At 42.9% G+C, this 18,314-nt stretch overlaps 2 protein-coding genes across 5 annotated transcripts in view; one reads left to right on the top strand and one right to left on the bottom strand.

The window, feature by feature from the left end:
- Positions 1-18,314, bottom strand: part of LOC116992579 (ras-related protein Rab-30) — a 92,821-nt gene that overhangs the window by 25,326 nt on the left and 49,181 nt on the right. The window contains exon 1 of one of the 2 annotated variants that reach the window (XM_033052347.1): positions 5,670-5,777. The exons of the other annotated variant lie outside the window; for it this stretch is intronic. The gene's annotated coding sequence lies outside the window, so the exon portion shown is untranslated. Of the gene's footprint in view, positions 1-5,669; positions 5,778-18,314 lie in introns of those variants that run through there. 2 annotated transcript variants of the gene reach the window in all.
- Positions 6,318-17,783, top strand: DDIAS (DNA damage induced apoptosis suppressor). Of its 3 annotated transcripts, XM_033052345.2 has the most exons (7): positions 6,318-6,347; positions 6,445-6,648; positions 8,465-8,593; positions 9,351-9,512; positions 10,592-10,709; positions 12,433-13,101; positions 13,683-13,859. In XM_033052345.2, the coding sequence occupies exons 3-7, from the start codon at positions 8,481-8,483 to the stop codon at positions 13,761-13,763; spliced, it is 1,143 nt and encodes a 380-aa protein (XP_032908236.1). In that variant the 5' UTR covers positions 6,318-6,347; positions 6,445-6,648; positions 8,465-8,480; the 3' UTR covers positions 13,764-13,859. The 3 variants fall into 3 exon arrangements, with proteins under 3 accessions (XP_032908236.1, XP_032908235.1, XP_032908234.1); XM_033052344.2 differs by having other exon boundaries at positions 6,323-6,347; positions 6,445-6,569; positions 12,433-17,783; XM_033052343.2 differs by having other exon boundaries at positions 6,323-6,347; positions 12,433-17,783.

Here is an 18,314-nt window from a genome sequence, read left to right as displayed (position 1 = left end):
GTTTCTGAGAGCTTAAAATTAAATAATCAAGTTTGACTTCTTGTCTCTCACCAGCTTGAAAAAATGCTACAAATTATCTGCATGATCTACAACAGCTTCTTATGCTGATGGTTGGTCTTGATCTCCTCAGTCAGATGAAGAAATAGATAAACTCATTAGCATAAAATTTCAGTTTTTACTTCATTTCCTCCATATCTCCCCACACAGTCACTGCCACAGGAAAAAAAAAAAAAAACAACGAAAACAAACAAAAAAACCACAACAGCTCTAAGATTTTGCTTCAACTTGTAGACTCTCATGGTACAAGTCAAATTCAATGAAGCTAAACCAAAGTTTTCATGCACATCTCCCTTGTATATAGCTTGCTATTTCAGCCATATGCAGTTCTGCTTATTGTTCTTTACACTGTCTTTAATCTAGACAGCTATCAGAAATCTTTCAGTGGCCTATTGCAGCTTTTAACCATTAATGTGAGTGAGATACGAAATCCTCACTTTCAGTGAGGGACTAGTGATCATTGATTTTTTTTGAGTCACTAGTATTAACTGCTCACTTGAAGGAAGGGGCTGCAAGTTGTGAGGAAATTGTTTCCTGCTTAATTTGAGAAACTGATGTCTGCATTGTGACCCCACAGATAAGTAGTGCATAAAAATAAAAATTCACTGACAAGCTTTAACAAGTACTTCCCCGTTTTCCTGTTCACTGAATAAGAGCTATTGTTCCTGCTTGTGGACCTGGTTTATAGCTTACAGTTCCCATTTTCAATCATGCTATGAAATCACAGAGTAAGAGCTGCCAAGTATCCCTGTACTACTTGATGAGTAAAACACATATTCCAAGTAATTCACCTCAGAGACAAACATCAGCATCACTTCTTCTCTAAACACCAGGATAACATTTAATTGGTACCAAGGGGCTCTGTAAAAAGCACTTTGTTTTTTCCTTTACCAGAAGCCAAAAGTGCTATTGTATTATGGTGCCAGGCTTGAAAAACAAATCCATCTTAACCATTCCCAACATCTGTTACTATTCTGAGACACCAACCTGAGTCACAATAAGATGCTAACCGCAATTAAAAATGATAACCTCAACCCATTTCAATGTCTTCCTAAGCAAGCTTTAAGCCTATGATTGAAAACTACTTCAGTAAGTTTAAAAAACATTTACATCCATTCTAATTTTCAATCAGGGTTTTTGTTTTCTGTACTTCAGAATTTCAGTTTGTAATAAAAAGCAGGGTATTAAACACTCCGGATAAAGCTAGAAAGGATCAAATTCCATTACTTTTTAAACTTCACTTTGATGCTTCAACACTTCTTCCTTTTACGTACACACAATATGAAGTGTGGATGCATTTCAGAGCACAAAGACTTGCACGTGAATTTATGATGAGATACTGACATAGGTGTGAAACCTAGGAAGTTATGAAATGTAATCAGAATCCTTATTTTGGGACAGGTGAACTAATACTGATATGTATTAGTTCAAATGACAATCTGATTGAAGGACCAGACTCAGTAAGTTGTTGAACAAATATTAATTTGTACTTGTTACACTGGTTCATAGACAAATTTACAGCAGTTCACAAACTGTGACTGAGGTGAAGGGTTCACCAGTACAGAGTCACACACCGCCATCAATTATCAAATTGAGTGAAGAGACACCACATCTACTCTCCTTTAGTGATTAGTTTATCACTGAAAAGCCTTCAAAGAAGGAATTTTAAGGCATCACACTCTCAGCAGTACAGCACATAAAGTACCACAAGTCCTCAGGCTGTGGTTTTTGTAACACTGCTACATGTGCCAAAGACAGAGATACCAAGGTATAAGAAAAGGCTCCCCAAAGCTCAGAACTGACTCCAGAGTCTCCTCAGTAAGCTGTAAGATTATTTCTACTTGGGTAAAGAGAACTAGATGGATCTCGGATGCCTCACCAAGTGATTCCAATGAATTTGAACTGTGGTCACAGGCACAGCTGCTTATAAAGAAGCCATCCCAACAGTGGTGATCCTGATACAGCTCTTTACGTTCTACACATCATTCTCTCTGTAAAGTTCCATTTTGGATGGATTAATTTAACACACAAATCACAACCAACTACTTAGGCAAGCAAATTACCACAGACTTGCCTACAAAAGTCACATTAGTACATCAGAAAACCTAAAAAGGAGATAATCATTCCCTAAACAGACAAAATTTGTTAAAGATGTAGCTGATGGCAGAGTTTCTCCTTCAAGGACCATCTCCTCTTCTAGGTCTGCATGAGGTGCCTTTTTACAAGGTACACAGGAGGAGTAGAGGGCTGAAAGACAGTTACTTTTGAAGGGAGAGAAAAAAATACCTCCAAGACAAAATAATAAAGTTATTACATACATACAACATACACAGGTCAGCAAACAAGCTAAGATGCTAGTCACACTGACACAGTCACTGCTTGACTGATTTCTCAACATTCTAGACTTTAGCCCCATCACAGATGCCTGACAAGGTGGTAAACAGGAGGAAGTTTAATGCAAATGAGCATTGAGCTTAACTCTGACCCTGTTATTTCTCCATTTTTACGAAAACAGACTTAAATGCACCGATTCACAGTAAAAGCTGACACTAAACCCTCAATGCTACATGTCTATAGACTGTCATGCCCAGAGGTTCCAATGTGTAGTAACAAATTATTCACAGTGATCAAGTAGTAACTTTTTAAGCAACAAATCATGTAAGGAATCTGTTTACACTTTCAAAGTTTTCTTCTGTAGAAGTATTAAATATTTAAACTATTTAGAGGTATTTTTAATATTAATAGGTATAAAAATGTTTCCTTTGTGACAACATAGTATTTTGCCATATTATGAAGTATTTTTTCATATTGAATGCTTTTAGATAAATTATTTCAGCTTGTGATGAAAACCACCAAAAGAGAGAAACAAGAATCAAAACGGGAACCTTAACTAAGAAGAAAGACTTGGCAGCAAGGAACACAGTCAGATAATTCGTGTCATAAGAAAAATAATGTAAGTAATTTAACTTCAACAATCCTGAGGGGTGGCAAAGTATCACCGCCCTTATTTAACATATTAATCATAGTTTTTATGTCACACTACAGAATAATAATGCGATTACAAATTCCCAGACAACAGCACTGAGTGTGTGTTTCATCAGGGCTGAATGCTATCAGTTCTACACACTGTGCTACTGATAGTGTGTCCTATGCTCTCCTTGTGATTAGACCTCTTGTGTCTCTCACACTCTGTTCAACAATATTAGTATTGGACAAGGAAAGCAAGGATTTCCAGGCCTGTGAATGGGCTCCCTCTTTCCTGCAGCTGCCACTCTCAACCAACATGATTTTGCTTGAAGCATTAGAGGAAGAGACAGAAGGGTGAACAAGATGTGGCATCAATATTTACAAGAGGTTGTTACTGTGACTCTTTCCTCCCTTCTCTCAATACCTGTCCACATCCCAAAAAACCCAGAGGTCTTGACCACACCAGTCGCTTTGCTGGCAGCTGGGAGGCACCCGGGCTGTCAGCACCAGAGCTGAGGAGAAAAGCCAGGTGACACCACAGCCCGGGAGGAGATGAGGACACGAGTGTAACAGACGGTGACAAAGGGTGGCTCAGATCACAGCGCAGAATTAGTATCGCTGATACTATGATAACAATGTGCAACAACCTGTGTGCCACAACAATCAGGGTTAATTACACCACTACTGCAGGAGTGATATCCTGGCCAACACTGGCCACACACTGCAGAAGGTATCTGCAGTATGCTCACAATACAAGATCCAGGGCTATTAAAAAAGTTAATGCAGGGACGCAAATCTCAAATCATTACCCGAGTGAACATGAGGCAGAGATGTTGTTGAGACACAAGAATTCTATAATTTATGCAGGGAGAGCCCTAGAACAGGAGCATTCCCAAACCAGTAACACTATCTGCAGACAACTGTAACCTCAGAGAATGGAATTATCACTAAAATCTTTCCCAATCTATCTCCACCTCAGATGACAGCAACCTTGACCTTAAAATTATTCCATAGCTATTCAGTATAATCTTACAAAGGTTAACTGTTTCCTTTACATCTATTCTCTGTCAGTGTAATCTTCCCACTTTGCTCACTCCATCATAACTTCACCTTGTACAAAGCTGAAACAGGAGATATTCAATCCACACGTCATCCAAGATGCCCAGCCACAAGTGGCACAGTTATCAAGCATTGGAACAGGCTTCCCAGAGAAGTGGTCAAATCAACAACCCTGGAGGTGTTTAAAAGAGGTGTAGATGTATCACTTGGGGCATTGTTTAGTGGCGCATTTGGCAGTAAGCACTGGGTTAATGGATGATCTGAAAGCTCTTTTCCAACCTAAATTATGCTGTGCCTGTAAATTAAACCTTCTCCTTTCCCACCATGCCCTATGTAGAACAGAGCATGAAATTTGGATGCATGCTACAAGCCTGATGCTAAACAAGCCAAGACAGTAGCAGAAAAACATCCTCCTCCCTTACTATGCCTGCCAGTAAAAAGAACCATTGCCTCCCCTGCAAAACCGAGCCACAGAACAGGGGACAATGCAGACACTCCCGGACACACCAAAGGAACTGTTGCCTGTTTGTATGAAGCCCTATGAACAAGGTGGGTTCCAAGTCTGATACAAGGAAACCACACCAACACTTAACGCTGCAGAGCCCTCCATTCTGCCCACATGCCATGGATTTTGCCAACAAGTTGCAGGAGGAGACAGGATGACAGAGCTCAAGTTAGAAATCTGCTCCTTGTTCCATGTTTGCCTTTTTTTTTTCTAACTTGGAAATAAACTCGAGATTATTTTACTAAGGAGGCAATATAAAAGTGCATCTTTATTGAAGGCTTTTGGAGGCAGTTTGGAAAGATGACCACAAAAGCCCAGCCCCACAGGGGCGAGTACATTTTTATAGGTTTTAGGACATTAGTATAATTGATAAAAAACACCAGTTAGGAGGACAAGCGGTGACACAATTCCCCCCTCAGGTCAAGTCCCTTCTCTGGAGCCCCCTCCGCTTTTGTACAAGTTGTACTTTGCCCATGAAACCTATCTCAAAGAGCTGTTCCCAACCTTGGTTCCCAGGAAGAACCAAGATAGGAGAGGGGCCTTGGACCCCCCCCAGGGCTGGGAGCTCTGGAATTTGTTTGGTCTTTTTGCCTACGGAAAGGCCACGGAAAATTACTGGGAAAATTAGCCATTAATACAATAGGCTACAGAGCTACGAATATATGTGTGAAGAATACGGAGAACGTATAAAAGAATTTAAAAAGGCGAAAACCAAAAGGGCATCACCACCCAGGGGAAAGTGCGGGAAGGTGGAGTTAGAGGGATCTTTACGGTCCCTGCCAACCCAAACCATTCCATGACAAACAAATGCCCCCACACCCGCTGTTCGCAGGCACGGTCTGGGGACAGCAGGGCCAGGACACGGTGCAGGGACACGAAGAGAGCACCTGACGCTTTAAACACCTGCACTTCACCGGAACGCCCAAGGCTTGGAGCGCTTTACCGAAGAGAACCAGCGTCCAGCGTTTCTTAAAATCCTGCGAACGGTCGTGTCCCGCCTGCGGCTCGTGTGAGGCTCATGACGGCGGAAAATGCCCCCAGCTCCCCGAGGAAACTCCCTCCCTCCACAAGCGGCTCCCACCTGCTGGCTCAGGTAGCGCGTCGCGTAGGGGCCGGGGGGCGGCGAGGCGCTCCGCCGGCGGCGGAACGGCGTGGGCAGGGTGCCGGCCGCGCCGAGGAGCGGCAGGAGCAGCAGGAGCCGCAGCATCGCGGGAGCGGCAGGAGGAGGAGCAGCAGCGGGCTCGGCCCCGCCGCTTTATACGGGCCCGGTCCCCCGCCCGGGGCTGCCCCGCGCGGCCCCGCGGGGAGCGGCGGCCAGCCTGGGGGCGGGGCCAGCCCCACACGTGCAGGGGCGGGCCCTAACCAGCGGCGCCTTCCGATTGGCTGCCGCTCGGCGTTCAGCTCGCGCTCGTTTCGCGGTTGGCTGAGGCGGTTTCCATAGGTGTTTCGGCCGCGCGGCCTCCCGCGGGGAGGCAGCGATTGGCTGCCCGAAGCACGTGAGCCGCCCGTCTCTCCCCTCCGCGCCGTGCGGGGGCCGCCGACGTTCTCGTTTTGTGATTGGGCGAGAGGGGCCGCTCTCCCCTCGGAGTGCGTCGCGATTGGCTGAGCGCCTCCTCGTCCCGCCCCCGCGGCGGGGCTCAGCAGCCGCACTTCCGCCCTTCCGCTCTGCCCTCAGGCCGTGGGTCCGCCCGGGCGGCCGAGCCCCCGCTGCTCCCCCGGCCCGGCCCGGCCCGGCCCGGCCCGGCCCGGCCCGAGCCCCGTGAGTCGGACCGGCAGCGCGCTGTCAGCCTCGGGGAGGCTCAGGGATGCAAACGGGAATGAGATGTGTTAATGACCCGCCTTTTGGTTTTCCTTAGGGAGAGAGCGAGGCAGCGGGATCACCAGAGGGCAGCAGGAACCGCGCTGCGAGCCGGGCCACGAAAGGCAGCGAGCGCGGCAGGAGCAGCTGAAGGGCTCTGGGATTCCCCGGCCGGGCGCTGAGGTTTGGGTTGTTTGGTTTATGACAAAAAGTTCAAGTAAAGCAGATCCATTCGTGCCGACCTCTTTCAGTCTGCGTCCAGGTAGTGAGCTCTGTATTTCTTCCAAAGGGAAATAGAGGTGGAGATCTTGAGTCTGTTTGCGCTTGACAGAACGCGTGTGAGCACTTAGACGCTGTGCTTTATCTCCCGTATTTCAGTTTAGGACTTGGGGTGTTCTCTGTTTTCTGGGGGATGCGGTTATGTTGGTTCTGGTCTTTTTGTGTGTTTTTAAATGTATTTTTAAAGTGCAGCTAACAACGACTATGTAAACTTTGTTTCTAGAGTTCTGAGTTGAAAACAGGTGGGAATGAAGCACTTGCTAATTTCTCCAAGGACATCTTTTCAGAAAAAAAAAAAAATCAGACTTAACTTTATTACTCCTTTTCTATCTATTTATGTATTTTCCATGTACGTTTTACTGTTATCTTGTACTAAAACAAAATCTTTGTAACTAAAACAAAGCAGTTCCCTTTTGATAAGAGTTGAAGGCATGCACCATTCAATATACTGGGTCAAATGAGTCTCTGTTAATATGTGCATTCTGAAGAGATTTTTTTTCTCATTTTGTTTGGCCCCCTATTGCAGCTTTTCCCTTTCCCTACCTATGTTTTCCAGATGTAGGGAATATTGGGATTCTTTTTTCATCTGAACTCCTCACAGTGATGAGTTCAGTCACATTTTTCTAGTAGTTAGTGTTACAGATCTTGTTTTTATCAGGATGCTGAGAAAGTTATGCCAGAGGGTAAAGGAATAGTCTGTAAGTTTAACTTTCTTATGGAAAATTATGAACAAAACACCATTGTTGATTATAGAATGTGGGATTTTTTTTTTTTTTAACCTGTGAAAGCCATACTTGAGTCTCCTCTATCTCTTTGGTCTTTTGCCTCTCAGAGAGTTTTGGGATGAAGATGTCAATTCCCTTCCTGTTCTGCAGTTTATTTCAAAGAGAGATTTATATCTAGCTACAGCTGTGATAAAAGAGCTTTTGCAAACATGGACTTTTAAGGAGTAATTTAATTCAGCTGTAGAGAACATTTTGGTCATTTAAGTTGGAACTCTGTGATTTGAGGTATTGGATGAGGCTCCAAGCAACTTGGTCTAGTGGAAGGTGTCCCTGCCCACAGCATTGGGGCTGAAACTAGGTGATATTTAAGGTCACTTCCAGCCCAAACCAATCCAGGATTCTGTGATTGTTGTCTATATTTTTCTAATATCTGCTGAGGAAAAAAATCTAAAATAGGGGAAGTTTCCTACAACTTGGTATTTTGGGGAGTATAGTATAATAAAATATAATAAATCTGCAGGAGAGTAATGCTGAATAAAAATGAATTCATTCCTATTTATTTAAATGTTTAGTTCATCATTTATTTGTCAAATCTCTGTTGACCTTTAGCTCAAAGAGTGTGATGTAGGAGCAAATATAGTTACTGTTGTGAGCCTTTTTCAAGATTTTCTGAGTAGCCTCTCCAACTCATTGGTGTTGGAACATTTTCAGGACTACAAGTGCAGAATCATTTCAAGTTTGAGCCTCATGTTGTGACTTTACTCTAAATTAAGGAAAATAATTAGAAAGCCATTTGCTGCAGTGCTGTACCCAAGGATAATTCTAATAAAGATCCCTAAATACAAGTGAGAATTTGCCTGATCTGTGTGCAATAGTGTGAAAATACCATGAACAGTTTCTTCATTTTACATAACTTTATCCTTTAAAAAAAAAGTTAATTAATAGAATTTTTATTTTCAAAGATCAAAATTTCCTGAAGACTACTGTTCAAAATGTTAAAATAACCCAACTGAAAGAAGTTAATATTAACATCTTGTGAGAACTCTTTGAACCATTTCAACTTACTTGTTTCAGGTGATGCTGTGAGCACATGAACAGTGTGCAGGGACTCTTGGCTGCCTCTGTGATTTCCATCCAGAATTCCTGCTTCGTCTATCCTGCCTGTCAAAACTGCTTTTCTAGGCTGGTACTGGATTCCAGGAGGTATGTCCTGTTTTGGGGATCATTTACTGATCTCTGTTAACTTGGGGATCTCTGTTAGCTGAACACAAAACAAAGTGGTGAAAATCCAGCCCCTCCAGATCAAATCCTGATTTTTTAATTTTTTTTTTCATCTCATTCTACATGTGCAGCACACCTGGTAGTCCTGTATGACTCTTCACTGAATGCATGTCCAGAAAGGGATGAGCTTTCTTTTTTAATTGCAGTGGTGGGTGAAATCTCTGACACACAGAAGAACAGTAAATCAATGAATGTCAGCACTAAATGGAAGGAGCTGACTTTGTAAAACAAGGATATCTGTTGTTTCAAATGCTGAAGTACAAGATAACGGTGCTGTCTCCTGATTATTTTTTTAAACCTAGGTATTTGTACTCAAGCTGCAGGGAAAAAAATCCCAAACCAGAATGAAATGGGGAAAAAATGAGCGCAGGGAATTCAAAATCGCACCCCAACAGTCTCTCAAAGCCCACTGTCCCTTCAATTTCTCAACAGGCTAGCATTTAATAAATCAGAGAAAGAAACCAGAGTCATTGTGTCATTATAGACACCTCTTGCTCTGAGCCTTTGGTAAGATTAATGCCTCAAGGAGTAAAGAATAAGAAAAAACTAGAGTTTTTTATGGAATATTTGATACATTATAGTAGTAATACTTATGGCTGCAGATTAATTCTTACCTCAGCAATGATTAACAGAAGTTCATGTATTAAATCTTTTTTATCATTTTACTGTCTTTTGTCAGGTTCAGCTGTCTAAAATGTGGCTGCACAGGTGAAGCTAAAGATGCAAGCTACAGATATAGATTGTCCCTAAAGATTGCTGACACTAATGATTTGTTTGACATCACTGTTTTTGGAAGTTGCTTAGATCCATTCTTTGGGGTCACCGCAGAAAATCTGCAGAGGTAAGGAATAGATTGACTGTATAGCTGCTGCTATTTATTCAGCGTAAAAAACTGCAGTGAGCCTAGATGGTGGGAAGATGACTGGGAAGTAACTGCTAAAGTGCTCCCTTCCAGCATTTCCTTGGTACTCATCACCTTGAGAAGGTGCTGAAGTTTGTTTCTGCCTGAAATCTTGATGTTTTGAGATGGATTACTTCTAGGTAGTAGAAGAAATCCTCCACTTGTCTATTGAAACAGCTACTACCTGTTAAGTGAACCTCACTGTTTGGTTGGTTTGACTTCTCTTCATGTCCCTTCTCCTTTTTATGAGATGATTGAATTCCCTTTGTTTAAGTAAGTTGGCTTTTCCAGACAGACCCTCTGGTTTTTCTTTTTTAACAGTTTGAATGCACCTTGAGACTATTTGGCAATATGACCAAATTTTCCTGAAGAAAGAAGGGATTTCTAAGAAAGTCTGTTAGTCCTCACATCCTGACTACCCACATTATAGGTTTCAGATTTGCTGAACTGTGAAACTGCCAGGATGGGATATTCAGATAGATTCCCTGCTTCTTTCTCTAGTCTGTTATTTTCCAATGTCTTGTGTTATCACTGGCTCAAAGATTAATTGTTTGTAATGCCATATTAGCAGCATTAATAACATACTTGTGACAGGCATAGGGCACTACACTGCTATACTGCTGTCAGCCATGAAAAACAGTTATTTCCATATCTTACATGGATACTGTCATGCTATCATGGGCAGGAAGGATGTGTAAGGAATAGCAGCATCTTGACAGCATTGTACAGTTACTGTGTTGGCAGAAAAATCACAGCCATGTGGGGAACACCTGAAAGTCCTGTGTGTACTAAACCTGTTTAGAGTGGTTGTTCTCTTTACTTTATCTCACTAACAAATTAGGTGAACTAAAGAATTTAATTTATAGGTTCATGGTTTTCCTGTTTTTCATTCTAAGTTTAGTTGAAGCTAGCACTAAATCTCCTTAACAAGTGTCTTCATTAGCACTATACTACAACTAAAATGCAGTGTAAGGCTTCTTCCTCTGTTGGTCCAATACTTCCATATGTTTTTATTCTAGGTATATTCAAGACTTCAATCAGCTGTCAGGAGAAACAAACACAGAGTCATCTACAAGAGCATTAGTTCAAGCAGTGGAAACCTGTTTCATTGGAAAAAGGTTTATATTCGGAGTGAAGGTAACTTTTAGTCCACATTGTGACCTTTTATTGAGTTTCTGTAGCCAGTTAGGGTATAGATTGAGTTATCAAAGTTTCATATACAACATCTTTTGGGAATTTGAGTAAATATAAAGCTAGGACATAAGAAGGATTCTGCTCCTTTTCCCCAAGACTCCTGTGGTTTGTGGGTTTTTTTAATGCGTCACATCCAAAAATCATCTTGAATGGCAGTAGTCAGCTTAACAGCTTGTCAGGGTGCTTTTTGGAGAGCCTGAGCAATGCCAGCTCCTGTGCATATCAGTAACAGCTTGGAGTCTGTAAAAAAACCATGTATGGTTGGAGCAAGAAACAGACTCTCTTTCCAAGCACTGCCCTACCTTTCCCATGCTATGCAGTCTCCAGTCTGAAATGTAAGGAAAAGCACATGCCCTTGATAGCATTTTAATATATCTGGATTTAAGAGCATTTTCAAAATGCTGTTAAAGTACAGCTGCTCAACATCTGCCTTAGTGGCTCTTTTATGTGTTTAACACACTTTGAAATATTAGTTCTTAGCAATATTTCTGTAGAAACAGTCTTCAAGGTTCTCTTCAAGTGGTGCTTATGTGAGTCATTCATATTATGGAATCTGTGAACTAAATCCTACCTGGCAGGTGTTTTGCCTCTCCCACAGGTACAGTGAGGTTTGTATCTGAACTGAGAATTTTCCTGTGTACAGCATCTTAGGTAATGAAGTAGGAGGACTTAATGGCTTAACTTTACTTACCTGGAACACTTGACCATGTCTCTTGGCCTGATGCCTTGACAAATGTAACTAATCCTAGATATCACAGCCCTTGGCTGTAGACATTTCTGTAAGTTGTGTTCAGCTGTGTGTACAGTTGTACTGTCCCAGATAATACTGCTGATTCTGATCAGCATAACATACTTTATAAAGGCTTACCTAGGAGGGTGTTGTCCTTGGCTGGCAGCCTTCAACCTCAAACCTTGCACAGACTCACGGAAGGAGGAGGGTTGTTGGAGATAACTGTATCTGCTTTTTGGCCATTCTGGCTTTGCCAGACCTTGAGGGGTAGATGAGAAAGGGTTTATTCACTCCTTAAAATATGAGCTAATTCTCTCTCTGTTCAATGTCATTTTTCACCCGTAATTTCGGTGTAGAGGGAAGCAGGTTTTATAAAGAATTGCAGTTGAAGCTCCTTTGAAACACTGCTCTCTAAAAAAATCTGAGCAGATAAAGGTTGTAGCTTATTTCCCTTTCACAGATCTAGTGCACAGAAAGTACCATGCTGGCTTTGGCAGCTGAGTTGCCAAGTCAAGTGTCTGGTACCAGAGTGTTTTGTTTCAAGTGCTGCCCAGTGCCTCCTGGATAAAAGCAACGCACTGGCCTTAGGCTGCCAGCCATTCACACTGAACTACACTGGAGGAAGCCCGGAAGCATCCAGTGCCCTAAAGGGAGGAAGAAATTTTCTGTGAAGTCCTTTCTCAGAGTCCTTGGTTGTTTTTCCAGCTCCAAAAGTCTGTAATTGCAACGAGCAAAGAACCTCTCACTGTGATGCCCTTTACAGCACTTGCCAGGGTTTATTTCCCAGGGACTGCCTTGTGTGACAGAGCGTTTTGTATTCTCTTCCCTGCAGATCCTGACAAAAAGCGAGACCTAAACTTACGGCTGACTTAAAAGACGTGTTAATATTTTTTTCTCTAAGTTGATCTTTTTTTTGTTTTCTTTCCCCCCTCTCAGGGTTGTGCAAGGGAAGATGGAGGGCATTCTGCTGCCAGCAGCGTCTTGCAGAAGTGTTCTAGAATTAATAGAAGTACAAGAAATCTTGTAGCATGCCAGATCTTCCTGCCGAATGCTGCACTTACTGGCTTTACTGTTATCAGCTACTTAGATCGTCTCCTGCAGTCGGCAAAATTCAGGAGCTGTAATAACAGCTCATATTTACCTGATGTGTCATCAGCTCCCATAGATGAACCTCTCAGTGAGCTCAGCAGCTTGTCTAGCCTGAGCAGGAGCTCCTGTTTTGTTCAGTCTAGTGGCAGGGAAAGTTTTTTAGGGTGCTGGCAGCAATCCTTTAGCCTGACTTCATCTGTTGCTTGGGTAACAGCGGAAGACTTTCCCACTGTGGAAGTGGGAAAGCTGGTGAGTGAACAGCATGAACAAGAGGAGAGGCCTGTCTCTGCAGAATTGGGCAGTGTAAGCCTCAACAATCAAACTCTTTGGGACTCACAGTTTCTGATCTCTTCTGTGAAGGAAGGGAATAAAGAGAAGGATAATGAATCAAGTTCACAGCTTAATCGGACTGACAGTATCTCTGCAGCTGATAAATTAGAGAGCATTGGCTCTTCAAACACCGAATGTCCACATGGAAACAGTTCCAAGTTGTTACAACATCCCTTGGAATCTGAGGTAAAAAATAATTACCTAAAAACTAATAGTAGAAATTATTGCTACCCAGAAAAATCCCACAACTCCCTTGTTTGCAAGAGAGATGCCTCAGCTCCTAATCACGTAAATGCAGCTGGAGTGTCTCGGGTGGACTCTATGCTCTGGGAAGAACTCCCATTCTCAGAAAGCCTAAATGAATTGTTAGTCAGAATAGAGGATGGCAGGAGTGTTGTAACATCACCCAGCCTTGATGCAGGCAAACATGTCCATCTTGAAAATGGCAAGTTGGGTGTAATTCTTAACAAATCATATTCCAGGCAATCTGTAGGTGGTTTGCCTGCAGCTAGTGTCTCAGGGAGGCTCTTGCCACCAGCAGAGAATGATAGTTGGGAGAACGCAGTGTTTGCTTGTCTTCAGTCAAATACAAACCCTCTGAGTGATGTTTCCCAATGTGAGTCTTCCCCTAGTGATTTATCTTCAACCCTCAAGGAAGGTGGCACATCTTCACCAGTTACACCAGAGCCTTCCGTTTCCCAGAGCAGATGCGTGCAGTCCAAAGAAGCAAATAGTGACCCTGCAAATTCATCTTGGTCTTTTATTAGGCTGCATGGAGAAACGTCCTGTGTAAAAAAGAGCAATACCTGGGTGCATTCGGCAAGTGGAAGCTTTTTAGCTGCTTGTGAAAATAAAGAAAACTGTTCTACACCAAGCCAGAAAACAGATCTTACACTCACAGGGCCCCAGGTCTTTGATCCACCAACTCCCAACAATGCAAGATGGATACATAAAAGAGAATTAAAACCATTGACAGAACTGTCAGAAAATACCTTCAAAAGTGTTAGTAGGAAAGAGATACAATGGAACAACATCTTCCCTGAAGGCAGCTACAATGCTTCTGCTGATCTCTTTGATGCAAGTGTAAGAGAGGTAGCAAAACCTGTGGAATTCTTAAATAAATCATGTAATTCTTTAATACAGGATGATACTTTGACAGAGAAGATCACAGCTGAATCAATACTTTCTCCTGGAGGTGTTCCTTGTAACAGTTCAAAACTGGACTCATCCCTACACAGGTCCCCTCATGCTTTCAGCAAGCACAGTACACCTGTAATTTCCTCCTTTTGTGACTCAGAATGCAGTTCAGTTTGTGCTCAGGACTTTGTTCCTTATTCACAGTCAACTCCTATGACAAAACCTCTGCAGAAACTATGGCCTGTTGGGGAAAGAAGCTCTTTTATCACCATCTTCACCCCTAAAAATCCCACTAAAATCCATTCCAAATGCAAACGATCCAGGTCTTCCTTTCAGAATACCCTGCTGCAGCAGCTTACCAGCAAGTTTGTGAAACGTGGGAGACCAAGGAACAGGGAAAACAAAGCAAGTGGTAGCTCTGCTTCTCAGCAGTTCCTTAACAGCCAACTGCCTGCCAGCTTGGAGGAGTGGATCCCTCCATCTTCAAACAAAGGGCTGAAACCAACTGCGTCTTTTAATTTGGAAACAGCTAGTCGGGCTGCTGACTTGCAATCCACCTGTGGGCCCATTGGCAGGAACCCTATTTCTGAAAGCAGAAAGAACAGTGAAAATGATGAAAATCTCATCCAAAGTGAGAGAAGCCCTGGGGATAGATCCAGGATTCTAACAATTCCTGTATCTGCAAGTGTTACCAGGACCTCATTTTTAAATGATCCAGTCCTGAAAACTTGTTCCCCTTCAGAAGGTGAGAATCATCTCTCAGGTGGAAATTATTCAGGGATTGTGTTGGAAGGGCCAACTGTCTGGTCCCCTGAGCTGTTCTTCCAAGCACGAACCCCTTTTTCCAATAAGCCAAAATACTAAGAAAGATACATTTGTATTCTGTGTTCTTTTTAATTTTTGTTGTTGTTACTTTTTGGGAAGGATCCAGTGGAAGAAAAGAGCTATTTAAAAGTTAGCTCACCTGTCAGCATATGTCTTGCAAAGAAGAGTTAGGTTTATTTTCAGACCTTTGTACCACAGAGATGAGGGAAATTACAATTTGTAGTTACTATATTTTCTTGAAAATTAATTAGGATGTGCAATAAACACTTTTGTAAATGTGTGAGTGTTGAGATCTCACTTCATAAAGTACAAGTAGGTGAAGTGTTTTAATGTTCACTGTTGTCTTTACATTACTAGAGCAGCACTGGAATCTGTGTCCACTCCAGATTCTTGCCCGATGACTCCTTTGGGAGAAGGGCCAACTTTTTATTGAGGATTTGATGGTGCCTTGTATGTGAGCCCATTTGGGATCCTGTGACAGCCTTCAGCTGGGTGAAGGGGGCCATCCTGAGAGCTTAGTAGCAGCTCCCAGTTTTCCTACAGGCTTTTTCAAGTTAGACTGCTGGTGGCAGATTCCTGACAGTGTCTTTCCTCTCCTTGCTTTATGGTCTTCCATATCCCCGACCCAAACCAGCTGCATTTAGGATCATTAAACAGAGAAATCTTGGATCTGCTGCATCTAAGCTTGTAAGTCAGGTCCTGCAGAAGGATATGGGAATCTGGTGGCACAGGATCTGAGCAGCCTGAAAATGCTGACATTTTATTGTGAATGAGTCTTTGAAGGTCCTGTTGTGGCCCAAGAGGGTGGAGGGGATGTACCATGCTTGTAGAACTAGAATCAGACCTAAAAGCACTTGCTGTGACTTTTCCTTTGAGTTATAAAATGAGTATGAACCATTTACATTGTGACTGATGACAGGGGGGGTTACTTGATTCCTTCTCAGCTACAAGGTGGATGTTTTTATCTTCCTATGTTTAAGGCCTCATATAATTTCTACAGCACTACTTAACCCTCCCTCTTTGTTCAGAAGAGTTTTTCAGGAATAAGTGCATTTGCACTACCTTGTTCCTTATCCATGATTTTTAGCATGGATCACCATCACAGAACATACAGAAATACTGGGAAATTTTTCAGTTTCTCAGTCTCTAGCCTAAGTTCTGCACCTTCTAATCAAATGCTTTTCCCTTTGAGGGATGGGAGGGAGAAGGATATTTGGAATCAAACAAGCTTCTGTGGCTGGGCAGGGTATAAATGAGGTACAGCCTCTCTTACCAAGGGTGCAGATGTGCTGAGGCTGCAGGCATTCCTGTAGGCCAATCAAAGAAAAAGTTACACATGGTTATGCAACAGGTCTGCACAGGTAAATTCATTCTACAAAGAAGCCTTTTCAAGTCAGCTTTGGTTTGGCTTGTTGGTTTTTTTTGCCTCCTTATTTACAGTTGAAATCTAGGCACAGGTTCAAAGACTAGCCTGACATTGAAAGGACATGGAGATCACTGAAAGACCTTCTCTCTTCTTGCTGTCCCCAGCAAGATACTCAAGCACAACACGAAAGTTCTTCTGGTGTTTAAGAGTCATGCAACAGCAGATGGCAGTGGAAAGAGGCACGAGATTTCTTCTGACAGGTCCAAGCCTAGAGCCCTGCAGTCCCTGAACCCTAGACATAAACAGCAGAAAAATGAACATTTGTTACAGCAAAGAGAGAGATAGAAAAAGAGCAGAATTAGACATCACAATTTTTTGCAATGTTTAATTGATAAGCAGATGATGGTTTAAACTGAGAGAGGGAAGATCTGGGTTAGATACACAGTAAAAATTACTCGCTGTGCAGATGATGAGGCCCTGGCACAGGTTGCCCAGAGAAGCTGTGGATGCCCTATCCCTGGAAGTGTTAAAGGCCAGGTTGGATGGGGCTCTGAGCAACTTGTCTGGTAGAAGGTGTCCCTGCCCATGGCAGGGGGGTTGGAACAAGTTCTTTAAAGTCCCTTACAGCCCAAAACCATTCTGTGGTTCTGTGACCAAGGTAAGCTGTGAATGAGTTGCTTGCTAAGTGTGGAGCCAGTGACAGCACTGTTGCAGAAAATGGCAGGGCTCTGCTGTAAAGGACACAGAGCTGTGCAAGGCTTCCTGGCACAGCCAGAGGGATGGGAAGTAACAGCAGAAGTTGTAAGGGCTTTGCAAGCTGCTGCTGAATTGACCAGCTGAGCTTTAGCCCAGCAAATCAGCACACCGAAACCACACCAGGGCTGCTTCATTCAGGGTAGGGCAGGGCTCTAGGATGAAAAGGCCTGGACTTGTGCCTGCATTTACCAAGTGCTGTGCCTATTGAAAAGATTTTATGTATTGCAAATCCTACTTCATGAACCCTTGGGGCAAGTGGAAAAGGATGAAGAAGTGTTGCCTTGCCTGGAAATTATGAATCTGCATGTATAGCTTATGTAGAAGAAATGAAGTGAAATACTGCATTACTCATATCCAAATCACTGAGCATAGGAAAGGCAATACAGAAGAGGTTTTAAGACATCATAACACTTGAAACCAGTTTTTTCTACTGCAGCACAATAGGGTACTGCAGTCATCATTGGCTCTTTAAGCATGCCCTTGTGATGAACTGGACAGATACCCACTCAATCACCAGGAGTCAGAACTGATCCAAGTGAGACAATAGAGACAATGCAGATAGCGATGAAACACTGCCAGAGCTTCTACATCACATACCTGACAGCATCTTGACATGAAATGTTTGGTGCAGCATGAGTGATTTTTTTCAGCAGACAATTCATTCACATACTACAGTAAGTGATAGCTTTGGTGCAGGCCGATGTGATTATAATTATAAGCTTGTACAAAAAGACTAAAGCTCAGCATGTTTAATTCTGAGGGTAATAAAACTCCTGAAAATGCATACTGGGTTTGTGATTGATTCCTTGCGCATAGAAATCCATAAATCAAGACTAGATTTTAAATTAGGCAGGACTGTCTGTGCCATACCATTGAAATTAAAGCAGGACACTCAGATCTCCTGTGCTTTGTGCAATAGGACTGCACACAGAGTGAGAGCAAAAAGTACTGTTGTGTGACAGGCCCCTGTCAGCAAGATGACATCTTCTGGGCAGAGCTCCCCATGAGCTCAGTAGGGAGACTTTGACCATGAGAGGATGGAAGAGGCAGAAAAAGCTCTCTGCATTTCTTCCCCTGGGCAGCTTGTTCCCTTTTTGCAGGGAGCCTTTGTGTGCTCACATTCATTTCACCCTCAGCAAAGCCTGGCACAGGCTGTACCCTTCCTGCTACACCCACTGAACAAGAAGGTTGCACATCCCACTGGTTAAATGTTCCTTGGAAGGAAGAGCTGCCACTCTTCACCTGCCCCTTACCTGTCCCCAGAAGGACTTGGGTTGGTTTTCTCCGGGCTTCACCCCTAAAAGTAACACACTCC

Source organism: Catharus ustulatus, chromosome 2 (assembly GCF_009819885.2).
Source record: "Catharus ustulatus isolate bCatUst1 chromosome 2, bCatUst1.pri.v2, whole genome shotgun sequence".
NCBI lineage: Eukaryota > Metazoa > Chordata > Aves > Passeriformes > Turdidae > Catharus > Catharus ustulatus.
This window is presented reverse-complemented; position numbering and strand designations above follow the sequence as displayed.